Here is a 13,805-nt window from a genome sequence, read left to right on the forward strand (position 1 = left end):
TGACACCTCTAGCTTGCCAAAATTTAACTTAAGCATGCAAATGACATATGGATTCTCGATCAAAACACAGCTCGAGTTTTTCTAAGATCTTAAATAATTCATTTTCTGTCTCCAATCTCAACCGGAAAAGCCTCAAGACAGCCCTGAGATCCTCCAAATTTCCTTTTTATCTTTAATTTATGTCGGACTCATGCCCGAGATTGCTTGAGGTTTTCTTAGACTTGCTTTTCAATATCTAATCTCGATCGAACAAGCATCGAGATTGCCTGAGTTTCCAACTTCTTAAGCGTTTTATCCTTTATCTTAGCCAAACAAGCACCGAGAGTGCCCCGTGATTACCCTTCTGTCTTCAACCTTGCTCGAATTCCATATGACTGCTCGAGATCCTTACCTAAATTGCATTATGCCTTTCCTCTCGATCGAGCAAAACCATGATTTAACACTTCTGCCCTAAGATTCCTTTGAACTGATTTACCTTCTTGCCCCACTTTAATCAAAATGTCTAACCAAAACGCCTAGCCTATGGACTTAGCCACAATTTTCTCTTTTTAAACTTATCCTCCAATCAAAACCTAACCTTTCAAACTGTCAAATGACTCAAGTTTCTTTAGGGTTTGAGGTTTACAAAAAATGCTTACTCATTGGAAACAAGCGAGGTCTCTACCCAAGACCAAATGGTGGAGAAATTTATGAAAAATATTTTCTTCTAACTAAGAATGCAAGGAGAAGAAGAGACATTGCAAATTTCGAGCAGAAGGATAGAAAACTCTAAGTGGTATCTAAAATTAATTTAAACGCTTAGTCGAAAACTGCCTGCATAATGGTATTCCTAACTACATTCAAATGGAGATATTTTATGATGGACTCAACAAAAGCTTGTAACAAGACCATTTGCATGCCTGAACTTCATAGACCATTTGCATTATGACTCTCTACATCATGATTGCTCATCACAATAATTCTTTGCTCTCAATCATTCATCGCAATGCTCAAATGACCTTTCTTGGTCCTTATCACTTAGCTAAGTGAAACATGAATCTCATTAGCTTGATGTGAGGAAACTCTCCTTGATGACTTTTTAGAGATTCTCATTTTCATTTGTGACCAATCGCATCCATTGAGATTTCTCTTGGTCATCTGCCGAAAGATACACTGATATTGGGGTTGGTTCAAGCAATCACATATTACTTTGGTACCTTGAACCTCTTTGCATGATTTTCAATTAATCGCATGATTCACCAAGATCAAATGTCCTGCCCAAGATCAAAGTAAGACTCTACTCTAATATCTAGACTTTATTCCCCGACAATGGTGTCAAAAACTTGGTTGGATCCCTCCAACGTGTGTGAAAGGGTTGGAGACTTATTTATGGTAGTTCATTTGTTCAATGAAATTGCAATACATCATTAAGTAGGTTCACCACATAGAATGCGCTCACCTTATCTTTCTGTATTGCATATGTAATTCTAGACGATGAGTCATGGGTCATGATCATAGCATCCAAAATGCTCATTATGTACCTCTTGCATTGCGTTTTACCTAAGTCCTCGTTGAGTACAAGTTTTTCTATTGCTACCCAAGTGCAAGTAAAAATAGCAGGTTTGCCTGGGTGATCCAAGATTGAACACGGAGAATTTTTTCAAGACATTTGTTCTAGTGTCTACTTATCAGTTAGACATTATGATGGTTGCAGTAAAAGAATGTATACAAAGAATTTAAACTATTTACAATCACCTAAAGACTCATGCACATGGTGATAAATTATGGTAAAATAGAGGATTGAGCGAACTAACTTGCATTAAAAAGGTGGTGAAGGAAGGTTTCATGTTATCATGCGAGCAAGTTCTATGACCACTTCACTAGGATATAACTCATCAAGCTATCTTATGTTTAATGTTCACTCCTCTTGGAGTCGTTGAACGTCACACTTGATTTTCTCTCATAATCCAAATGACTAGGATTGGCCAAATGGTTTATATCTAGTAATACCTAGAGTGCTCATTTAAGAACAATAACCTCTCGATGTCTTGGTCCACACTTATTTGCCTTTCAAAATACAAATGAAGGAAGTCCTCTAGCAAGGTTAAGAAAACTCTTCTTTACGTGTGTTAGCCATGTCCTTGCTACTCACCCTCTCGAGTAGATGGCAATATACACTAACCAAGTGTGGCATATAGCTCAGCTAATACACCAAGCAGTATAAATACATACTACTTAAAGAAAGTACATCATAGACCTAACTACTAATGACATAAAGACAGATGAACAGTAGAGACATGGATGGATTGAAAAGTGTATAAATATACATTGTATTAGAGAATGAAGGCCTTCAACCATTAGACAATATAACTAAATACAGTGTAAAGAAATAATAAAATTGTAAGAGAAAGAAAGTGAAATACAAGATAGAGGAGTGGGACATGACTCTTTTCCTCTCAAACTCTAAGCTTTCATGTTACAATATGATCGAAAAAGATATAGAAGTGTTGTACAATCGGTGGTTAGGTTAATCCTTACCACCGACCCTCTAGGTTTTGGTTCATGCCGACCCATTCAGGTGCTTAGTTGGCCCATGCAACCCCCCTCCCCCTTTGTGTGGTGGGGGATGAAGTACTTTTATAGGCAGTTTTTGGCGAAAAAATTCTATTCCTCTGAAACTGCTGCTGCCTTTAGTCCTATGAAGTCACATCATACCAACTAGCTCATAAGGAATTAACTTAAAACGTTTTTGTTGGAATAATTCGAATTGTTTGAATTATGTAAAGAGAGACAACAACTAAGGAATATATGTAGGCGTCGATTATAAATTTAAGATAGAGATTTATGTTTAATTGTGATTTAAATATTGAAAATATGAATATAGATTCATATTCGGAAGCTTGAAATTGATGAAAATTGTTAAAGTTGTGAAAAGTCAAAGTATTGACTTTTAAATTTGAAAAACCAAACTTTGACTACTTTATATTTAAATGAGATTTGAATTTTATAAAAAAATGAATGTGGATTAATGCTCAAGATTTCAAAATTAGTCAAGATGGAGAAATGGAAAAATGTCAAAATGTTGACTTTTGATTTGAAAAAGTCAAAATTTGACTTTGATTTAAGTGTTAAATTACCATATTGTTCTTAGACTAAGTTGTTGAGATTTGGCAAGCTCATTACATGTGATTTGCAAGTGGCTTCATGCATATAAGACACAGTTGGTGGTATGCCCAGTGTTGAGAATGAGAAGTTCATTGCATGCATTCTTACATGTAGTTTGCTTATTAAAAATGGTGAATTACAAATGTGATTAAAAAAAACCTTTTTTTTTAGTTGTTTTTGGAAATTTTAGTTTTTAATTTGGAATTACAAAATAAACCAAATACTCTTTCATTCTCAATAATCTCAACAAAAGTTCTTCCTCCTAATTCCATCACTCTCTCTCTTTTCTCTACCATTCTGGTCCCACAACCCGGTTCTATACCAAGAGACCTTGAACCAAGGATGAGTAAAGATAGAAAAGTGAATGATGCTTTTATACACTTCCAAGGAGGCAAGTTGTATGGAATGACTATAACTGGCCACATGTTGTATGATGTGCTCATATTTCCAAATGCTAATCTGACATTTCAAGCGTCTAAAGCAAAACAAGGATACTAGCTCATTAAAATGTTTCCAACTCTTAGCATCAGCAGGATACCGAAGTATGCCTTCAGTTTCACACCTCTTATCTTTGTGGCACCTCATATCCTCTATGGTATGTTTTGAAATAAATAATCTTTGCAACCTTTCCTTTAGTGGAAAATATCTTAGCACCTTTTGTGGAATTTGTTTCCCCTTTCTATCATTCAAGTTATATCTAGACTCTCCACAATGTGGACATTTGTCAAGTGATGCATAATCTTTCCAAAATAAAGCACAATCAAATTTGCACACATGGATTGCTTCATATCTCATCCCTAGGTCACATAGTTTTTTCTTAGGTTCATAGTAGGAGGCAGGTAGCTTCACACCATCTGTAAAGGTTTCATTTAATAATTCGAGCAACATATCAAAGGATTTGTCATTCCAACGATTAAGCACCTTAATATGCCTAAGTTTCACTAAAAAATTAAATGAAGTGAACTTTAGACATCTCGGATATAACTCCTCTTCTATTACAGGAAACATTCCACTTATTCTATTGGACTCATCTTGCTCGTTTGATTCTCTTGTAGTTTCTTCAAACATTGACCCATGTAGATCATTAATCATCTCCAGTATCTCACTATCCATAGTATCTCTAACTCCAATGTTTTCTCTAAGATTTACATTATCTTCTCTACGTTCACTTAAATTGGAAAACGTTGCACCTAGAAACCTTGAATTAGATCTTAAAAATGGAGAAATACCAATTGTATCTCCATGGAATGTCCATCGTCTATAAGTCGGGACATACCATATTTATACAAATGGCATTCTACGACGTCTAATCTATTCCAATTGACGTTCACATAATTTGAACAAGAACATCTTATTCTTCCCTCTTCGTCTAAATGATTTGTTGCAATTGTGCAAAAATTAGCAACACCATCAGAATATTCACTACAAGCTTGATCTCTTAAATTTATCCAACTTCGATCCATAATAGAGTACAATGCATAAAGTACCTAAGTTAGAAATCCAAGTGTTAGAATCAAAATCTTATACAAATTGCAAAATATCACACAAATAATGGATGAAAAGCCAAATAACAATTGCCTACAATTGCCACAAAATATCACCTCCAATTCAATTCTTAAAGACTTTTCTTTCTAAGTCTCAAAAGAAGAACATGTATAGAAATGGGAACCTATTGTGATATTTCAAAAGAAGAGAAAAAAGTGAGACCTATTATGATATTTGAGGAAAGAAAAATGAAAAATTAGTATTGTCTTAATTCATTCCACACTTTCAGTAAATTTTTGTATTTGTCTATTTTATTTTATGGTGAACATTTTCAAAATAGTAAGATCTCTTCTATCATGACATTTGATATTAAATTTTCTTTAATACAAATTATGATAATTATTTTATGAAGTTCTATATTAAAAAAAAAAAAAAAAAAAGTTAACCTTTAGCTAAGTGAAAATGACTAATTCGATTTTGAAAGTTAACCTCTAGTTAAAGTCTCAAAGGATCACAAACTATTTAGAATACATTTAAATTGGATTTGAGCTTGTAGTAATCCATATTTATCTTCGTTTTTAAGTGGATTGATTCGAATTTTTTAGTTTCCCTTTCTATCACATGTTTCATAATTTAGGTTGTAATCACCACTATGGTTTTCCTACTACTCTAAATACTCTCCATATATTCCCACTAGAACTTGCGATATGTTCCAGAAAATGTTTGAGCAACATGTTCAAATATCAAATACCCATTTGTTGAGTTAGGTTACATAGTAATCCTTTTGCTAAAGTAGAAAAATAATTTTATTTCTATTCAAAAGGGAAGTACTGCCAGACTCTAGAGACAAATGTTTTGTATCTATCAATAAGGCGAGTATAGCAGCAATAACTACTATCAAATTAAGATAAATGTCCTGTAGATGCAAGTTAAAAAATGGAGATTTCTTAAAAGCTCTCTTGTAGTCGCAGAGGGGAAAAAAAATAAAAAACTTATAAATTTCTAGCTTTTGTTTGCTCCAATTCTTTCCTTTGATGGCATTAAAATCTACATGTTTGCAATACATAACAAAAGTAAAATGGTCGTGAAAGAGAAGAACAAGAAAATACTCACCTGGTAATGAAGACATGGACAAAAACAGACATAGCCACTAACAATGAATTTTATCTTAATCTTAGGAATTCATCCCTCTTTGTTTTACAATAGACCTTAGGATAATATTTATTTTCAAATATTCCTCAAAATACTATCGAGCTCATGGTATTTGTATCTCTTCTCTAGTTTTAATTGAAACCCACCATCCCTCTGCTTCTTTTTGCAGTAGAAAAGTTGCTAACTTGACCTTCTTCTTTTTGAGACAGTCCATCACTTTAAAACACTTCTTTCAACATATTCAACTATGCTTTTGCGTCAGCCGGATCTTTGGATCCTTAAAAAATTGTAGCACCTAAAGATTTCAATCTTTCGATGCTATGTTTCTTTTTAGTCCTAATTTGCATTGTTCCCATTTGACTCCATGAATCTCTGAAACATCAGCCTATAGCTTTGTTCATCAATTTTGTCATGTCTCGTACTTGACTCACTTTCTAAAGTTTTATCCTCCTCCATGGGTATTGCTCGTACTTTTGCTTTTCTTTTTCTGGTATGGTGAGACATTCTTATTTTCCTGCAATCATAAACATTCTTAGTATTCTTAACTTTCAAATCTTAGTCCAACTATTTAATAAATAAAAAGTAATTATTTACAAACATACTTTTTATTTATTAACTTCATAAGTTTTCCTTACATACATAAGCACCATCTCTTTACACTTAGTACTTTTCTTCTTTTTCATTAAGATAACCTAACAAAGCTTATCTTTTCTCTTAATCGATGCCGCTAATTGTCGTCTAATAGATGGAGCTGCAAAGACTACCTCCATCTCTACTTGTCTATTCAGACTAAATGCTAAACAGTTATTCTTATGTTGTCCTCTTTGACAACATAAGTAACATTCAATTTCATCGGTAACACACTTTCATCTGTGAAACTTCTTACACTTATAACACTGCCTCTTTCTCTCCAATTTTGAAGTAACTTCTCCTTCTTCAGAACAAGATCCTACTGACTCTTGTTTACTTTCTTCCTTCATTTCTCTCAATCATACCTTCCAGTAGTGCTTGGAAAAGTATTCCCTTTCAAACATACTTTGGAGCACATCTCAATTCTATTTAGCTTCCTCAGCCAAATCTTCCTTCAGTGTAAACCATCATTCTTTTGCATCATCTATGAGCATGGTTTCAACTATTATTACTTTAATATCCTCATCACAACCTATTATTTCAAAGCACTCTCGTACCCTATGCATCCACTCTTTTCCCTCGGTAGGATATATTGAACCATCATACTTTTCTACTCCATAAAGTTCTAGACGTCCTCTTACGTTATTGTTTTCCATGAATCAGTGAGTAATAACATACATTTTCTTGTTTTAGTGCTTGAAATAACAATAGAAAATACTTACATAGATTTTTGGCAAGATTGTGTCTCGATTGCTGCTTACATACGTTGCATGCCAGACAACTTTATTGAAAACACAATTTTATTTGAAAACTTACTTTGACTTTTAGTGCTCTGTTCCCTAGGAACTTCATTACTCTGATACCAAGTTGTCACACCCGGCCTCGGACACCTGTTTGCTCGTCCAGAGACTTAAGAGAATTCTCCCAAGAGCTAGAAGACCATCATCAAATATTGAAGCTCCTTTGAAGATACGAGCTTTCTTCCAAGACTCCAACTTCAAGAACATCACGTGCTCTGCTTCCTCAAATCAAGCGTAAGCATCCAACCGAGAGAGATTTAGAGGATCAAATACTAGAGATCAAACTGCATCGCATCAAATCAACATAAATACAACATCAACACAAGTTCAACTCCATGAATCAAACTTATCCAAAAATCTCATGTGAACAAGCTTCTTTTAACAATATTTTCCTTATTTGAACTCCAATTTTGGTGATTCGAGACGTGTCAAAATCACTGTTCCAAGCTCTATGTTATGGACTATTCAAAACAATAAATCTGTTAATAAAAAAATTAGATTTGTTATCATCAAAATATTAATTAATTAATTTGAGGTTAAGGGTCAAAAAGATAACATAATGCTTATTGGGCTAGTGCTAATGATTTTTCGTCATCTATGCAAGCTTAAGGATAATCATGTATGAACAGGAGTTCATAGTTAGCTTAGGATTAAGATTTAGTTACCTAAGTCATAAATAGAAAGAAATAAACAGTTTTAAACATTAAACAGTGTTATAACGTAAAAGTGACTATTTCACGATTCGATCATATGTAAACTTTACATGAATAAATTTGGGATCATATCATTTGTACTAACTACAAAACATCTTGTATTCATAGTGTCCTCAAAACAAGGTACTCAATCTTATTCACATACTATAGAGCGTTTTAGCTATATATTCGAACTTGACTCATGTTTGTGTCTATACATAAAGTTCAAGTTTATACAAGATTACCTCGAAACCTTAGTTTATTGGATTCAATAGTATACTATTTCACGAATAATTCTTCATAACCACTTCATTGAAAAATAAAACAAAATATGATTACAAATTAAGACATAAAATTCAACACAATATACCAAAAGTCCAAATTGATCGATCGAACAGATGTCATTTTGACGAAGGAGGAGGGGGTCAGTTAGTGTCAATTTGAGAAAATTTTAAATCGACAAATTTTTTTAAAAAAATCAAAGAGTAAAATTAATTGATCGACTTTTACTCCTCAACAGTTAAAGTCGATTTTATACATTTACTAAATCCACCATAGTCGTTTAGTGGAAGTTTGATCATAAAAGCGACTTCAACCTACCAATACTCACCCCTAATACAATCATAAAAAAAATTAGGAGGCAATTGGTCCGGTTAATGGCAAAAGACAAGGAAATGACCATTCAAAAGAGTTCAAATGAAAACGATAGTTTGGGGTAATTTTGAAAAATTAAAAGTTGTCCATGTGAATAGATTAAAATATATATATATATATATATATATAGATAACTTCCGTTGTATATATATGGGAAGGATTTACAATTTAACACACAAGAACAAAAATATTCTTCAACGGTTACTCTTAAAGAAGTAGATTCGAGTAAGGAAGTAAAAAAGATTCGAGTGTACCTTTGTAGGCATAAATTCAAGAAAACCCCAAGAAAATAGTAAAAAAGAATTAAGAGTAGCTCAACAAAAACAAAGGAAAGTGATTTGAAGGAAACAGAAAATTTCCATTAATAGATATATATATACATTGAAAATAGTTATGCATTAAAATGACAATAAAAATTTGAAATAAAGACGAAATATTCCAATTGAAAATAATTCAGTTGTAATAGTCAAATTCAATAATTTGATCAAAACAGAATCCAACACAATGAAAAGTGGAAAATTCTTATCATCACTGTTTCCAAATTGAGTGTAGAAAAAACAGTGAAGAGAAAAGGTTTAGTACTAGAAGTAAAAGGTCAAAAGAAAGAGTGTGGGTTGTATTATCAAGTCTCAACCCCACAAAAAGAGAAAAGAAAAAGGAAAGAGTAAATAATGAAAAGACAGAAATGAGCAAAATATACAAATACACACCAAAAAAAAAACAGAGAGAGAGAGGTTAGATAATGGGATGTTGATGTTGAAAGATGCTTGAGAATATCATCAATTTTCTTATTTTAACTTCCTACTGTTACAACCATACTTTTTACTTTGTTTCAACTTGGAGAGCACAACTAAAATGCCTCAGCCAAACCCAACATCATCTCCCCATTCAAATCAGGATTAAAATATAATTCAAAACATAAAAAAAAAAAATAATAATAATAATAATAATAATTAAAAATTAAAAATAAAGGAGGGTTCTTCTAAGTAATACAAGAGGAATTTCCAATAAGCTGAATTGCTGATGGTCTAGAAGGTTTTATCCATCGCAGCCACATACAATGCTCAATATCTTTGAACTGACCACATGCAAGTCCTCAGAAACAAAATGTTCATAGCAAGAGCATGTCTGATCTGTGCTGCCATTGTGATCGTGATCATGATCATGACATGACGCCAATCTTCTTGGCAAAATCATCACCATCTTCGTCATCCATGTACTCTTCTTCAGGATCTATGTTATCGCCCTCCTCGTATGTGTATTCCCCGTCATCCACTTGCTCGTATTCATATTCGCCATCATCTCTTTGATCATCTCCTTCATACTCTTGGTCCTCTTCCACCAATCCTTCATCATAAGCTTCAATCCCGTGGTCATCGGCCGAATGCATAGGCTGAGAAGAACGGCGATGAGGTACGTCAATATTTTCTTCCTCTTGCACAAAAGTTTCAGCTGGAGCAGATTTGACTCCGTCAAGGCTATTTGTTTCGTCCTTGCCTGTTGATGATAGAACACTTTGCTTCAACTGGTGAGTAGTGGAGCGTTCCATTGATCTTTCACTGTTGTCTCTTTCAGCATTATTTATAGGAAGATCAACAGCGGCTTTAACTTGTCTCTTCCTTTTTAGAATCTCACTGAGAGACTTTGGTCCTTCAAACGACAGTTCGCCTCCTGATTGATCAATATCGAAGCCTTTTCTTTTGCCAAGGGTTTGCTGCTCCTTGCTAACAATGTGCTTGTCGCCTTTCAGCTCAGCCAGACTTTTTGGAGCAGCAAAGTCAGATGTTCCATCCGTTCTCTCTCTTCTAGAATTAAAACCATTAAAGGTTCTACGCTCATTGTTATAATCTTCTTCCAGTCTGCCTTTTATTTCATCTCTATTGCTTCCCTGATTAGACAAGGACTGTGACCTCCCTGGTGACGATCTTCCCCAGGGTCTTCCCCGGTTCAAATCTCTTTCTGGCCGTATATCACTACTCCTAACTGGTGATGGTATCCTTGGAAGCTTTATCCTACCTCGGAGACGGTTACTCACAGTGCTTTCTTGAGAGGAGTGAGAATCTCTCCTAGAAGAGCGATAATTCCTTTCTTCAGGGCGACTAGCAGCATTTTCATTATTGATCACAGATCTCAAACCATTTCCCCTTCTCTGCTTGTTTAAACGGTGACGTAAATCCACATTCTGAACATGTTCTGGACTGTTAGATTTCGGGAAGATCCTTCTTTCCATCTGGGCAGAGCTCAAAGACAGCTTATCAGACGAGGTCCTACGATGGTCCCAACCATACTGCCCCCCTTGCCTACTTTCGTAGTCATAGTCTGTTACATCATTATAAACATCATGATCAACATCACCCATCATTTTATAATCAGCAGAATGATTGATGTCATAATCATTCATAGAAGTCATATTTCCTCCCTCGTGACCTCTTGACCTCCCATACTGTTCTTCACTGCCATAATAACCAGAGCCTCTAAGCTCATCATCGACAAGAACATCAAAACCTGGAGACGACTCCTTCAAAAACTCATCAGCATCCTTACCATTCTGTAATCCATGATCATCTATTACATGACTCTGTTGCAGTCGATTGGCTCTACTTAGTGAACACTCATTTATAGTTGGAAGAGCATTTGTAGTCTTGTACCTTGAACCACCATCAGCCATTTCTGCAGGTGGTATGCTCTTCTCATTGAGTTTTCCAATCTTTGACGGCACAGTTTCATCTTTCGTTGCAATTTTAACAGATGAACCACTAATTGACTTCAAAAAATTAGCTTGAGGAATCTTCTGTTCTTGGCTGCTCCTTTGGGTACCACCAGAAACTTTCTTGACACTTGGTGGCTCGCCAGCTTGGGCATTTGCTCCCATCTGAGGCACTTTGTTTGTTTGAACTGAAGGAGGTCCATGCAAGAATGCACATCGATCTCCTTTCAGACATAGACCCTTCTGGAAAAAAATGCAGGGGACTGCTTGTTTACTCGAGTTGACAGGAGTAGAGGGAATTGCTGCAGTTTGAGAAGGAATCTGAGAACTCGGAGTTGTTGAATGAGGAGTTCCTACCAAGCCATCCAAAGGCTAAAAGAGAATAATAACAAGAGAATACGAGGGAGAGATGAAAATCAATCAACTTACGCTTGAAACAAAAATGCTTAAATACAAAATATATATACTAAAGAAAATAAACAGTTGCTACAAAGCAAGAGAACAGAACTTACTGGATGTCTGAATGAACATTTTGGATTCAAGCAGTTACCATTTAACCAGAACCAGCAATCCCTAGGATTGACCCGGGCATATTCACTGTGACGATACTCACATTCACTCCCCTGTTGGAAATTACATAAAAAGATATTACTTACAAATTCAACATCAATGATACATCTAATTGTGTCCATGGCGTATTTTCAACAAGCATATGGCTCCCCGATGTTCTCATAAAACATCGTAATTGAAAAATAACTGTCTTGATTTTTAGGATTTGGGAATCAAACTAGCTAACACTTACATCGATTATCTAAATGCAAAGAAAAGTGAATTAATGAAACGGCCAACTTATACTAAAAGGGCCAACAAGTATAATAGGTAAACTCTAAATCGGGATGAGAAGCAAAGACCGTTGTAAATTCTTTATTCATAAACATAGCTATATTACTATTACATAAATCAGATGTTTCCAATTTAGGGTTACCAGAATAATACTTAGAGGACAAAAGAGAAAGAAAATCCAATGAGTTTGATAGAAGTATAGGAATATGCATCTACAAGGGTTTTAAAACATGCTAAACACATCTGACAAGAATTAAGAAAATCAATTAACGCATCATGTTCCAGTACTAAATCCCGAGTATAAGGAAACTTGTAAGTAGGAACACATGAAAAACGTTGAGGAAATATTCTACAACAATCACACCTTACATTTAAATGCCATTGCAACGCATTCAATTATTATCGTAAATGAGTACCAGCAGTAGAACTCCAGCCACAGATTTTCACACATCTACACACTCACACACACATGACCATCAATCAAAAACAAACATCCTTCCCCAAGTCATACAATGCACAATTTGACCCTAGAAAGTGTGAAATTGACAACAAAAACACTTGAGAAGAAAACGGATGAATTTAATTAAATCCCTAGTGATTTGGGGAAAAACAAACAACAAGTGCATTGAAAAAAGCAAAATTTCTAAATCCTAATTTTTCACCAGTAGCTAAATCCTAGGATCTTAACGTACACAGATCTTATTCAATAAGAAAAAATTCAGAAGAGGGATCAAAATAATTCGAAATTTAAGGGGGGAAAGGGGGTGGAATCAAGGAAAATTAGAGTAAAAACAAAACCTTTTTACAAGTCAAAGGAGAAGCAAGAAAGTAAACACAGTCTGTATTCCTCTTAATAGCCTCCTCTTCAGCAGCAGATGTGGATTGAGGCAAAGACTGCGGTGGTTGTTCAAGAACTTGAGGCCCGCCTCCTACCATAGCGATCCAAAAAAAAAAAAAAAAAAAGAACCCAGAAGATCGCTTTGTTCACAGATCCAACAACACCCGAAGAATCCCAAAAAATCAAATAATCGCAGTAGCGATTCTGATCTAAAAAGGACCAGAAAACAAAATTAAGAAAATAATAGAGGCAACCGCGATGGCGATTGACAAAAAAAAGAAACGAAGGTGGAAGTGGAGGAAAGTGTTGTTATGGAAGATTAAAGGGAAGGAGAGTGTAAAAGAGTGGTGTGAAGGTGAAATTCATGAGAAGGAGAAGGAGAAGGAGAAGGAGAAGGAGAAGGAGAAGAGTGAGTATGATGAGAGGATTTGGGGGAAAAATCCCTAATTGAGAAAGGAAAGGCCAAAGAGGCAAAGAGAATGGTTGAGATGCAATTTAAGGGGCTGTGTGTGTGTGTGTGTTTCTGCCGTTTTTATACGTTTTAAAATTATTAATAATTCTTTTTTCTTTCCTTTTATATTCTAAAAATACACTTTTAATAACCTAAATTAATTAATTATCATCCTAATGTCTTTCTTCTTTAAATATGTTTTAATTATGTCTTCACTTCACATCATTTTATTTAAGCTTTCACTTCAATTTTGATCATATTTTAACATATGCTTAGAATTTTGGGTTTAAATTTAATAAAAATTATCAAAAAATATAACAATAAAATAACTTTTATTTAAACTAAAACATTCTTTAAAAACTACACTTTAGTTTTTTAAAAGCTAAACATTACCTATTCAAAGTTACAG

General features: G+C 34.5%; 1 protein-coding gene across 1 annotated transcript; it reads right to left on the minus strand.

Moving 5' to 3' along the window:
• Positions 1 to 9,307: 9,307 nt before the first annotated feature.
• LOC101212711 (zinc finger CCCH domain-containing protein 17) lies at positions 9,308 to 13,454 on the minus strand. Its single transcript, XM_004140399.3, has 3 exons — positions 12,906 to 13,454; positions 11,777 to 11,887; positions 9,308 to 11,636 (listed from the first exon to the last, which is right to left on the minus strand). Exons 1-3 carry the CDS (start codon positions 13,041 to 13,043, stop codon positions 9,720 to 9,722), a joined length of 2,166 nt encoding a protein of 721 aa, XP_004140447.1. The 5' UTR covers positions 13,044 to 13,454; the 3' UTR covers positions 9,308 to 9,719.
• Positions 13,455 to 13,805: the final 351 nt, after the last annotated feature.

The sequence above is a fragment of the Cucumis sativus genome, chromosome 5 (genome assembly GCF_000004075.3).
Source record: "Cucumis sativus cultivar 9930 chromosome 5, Cucumber_9930_V3, whole genome shotgun sequence".
Classification (NCBI taxonomy): Eukaryota; Viridiplantae; Streptophyta; class Magnoliopsida; order Cucurbitales; family Cucurbitaceae; genus Cucumis; species Cucumis sativus.

What these genes read in the sequence shown, in the direction of transcription:
- LOC101212711 (XM_004140399.3), bottom strand. Translation starts at nt 13,043, where the DNA reads ATGGTAGGAGGCGGGCCTCAAGTTCTTGAACAACCACCGCAGTCTTTG. An exon ending in CTCCTTTGACTTGTAAAAAG is followed by an intron (nt 11,888 to 12,905) that starts GTTTTGTTTTTA and finishes AATTTCCAACAG; the next exon opens with GGGAGTGAATGTGAGTATCG. An exon ending in AATGTTCATTCAGACATCCA is followed by an intron (nt 11,637 to 11,776) that starts GTAAGTTCTGTT and finishes ATTCTCTTTTAG; the next exon opens with CCTTTGGATGGCTTGGTAGG.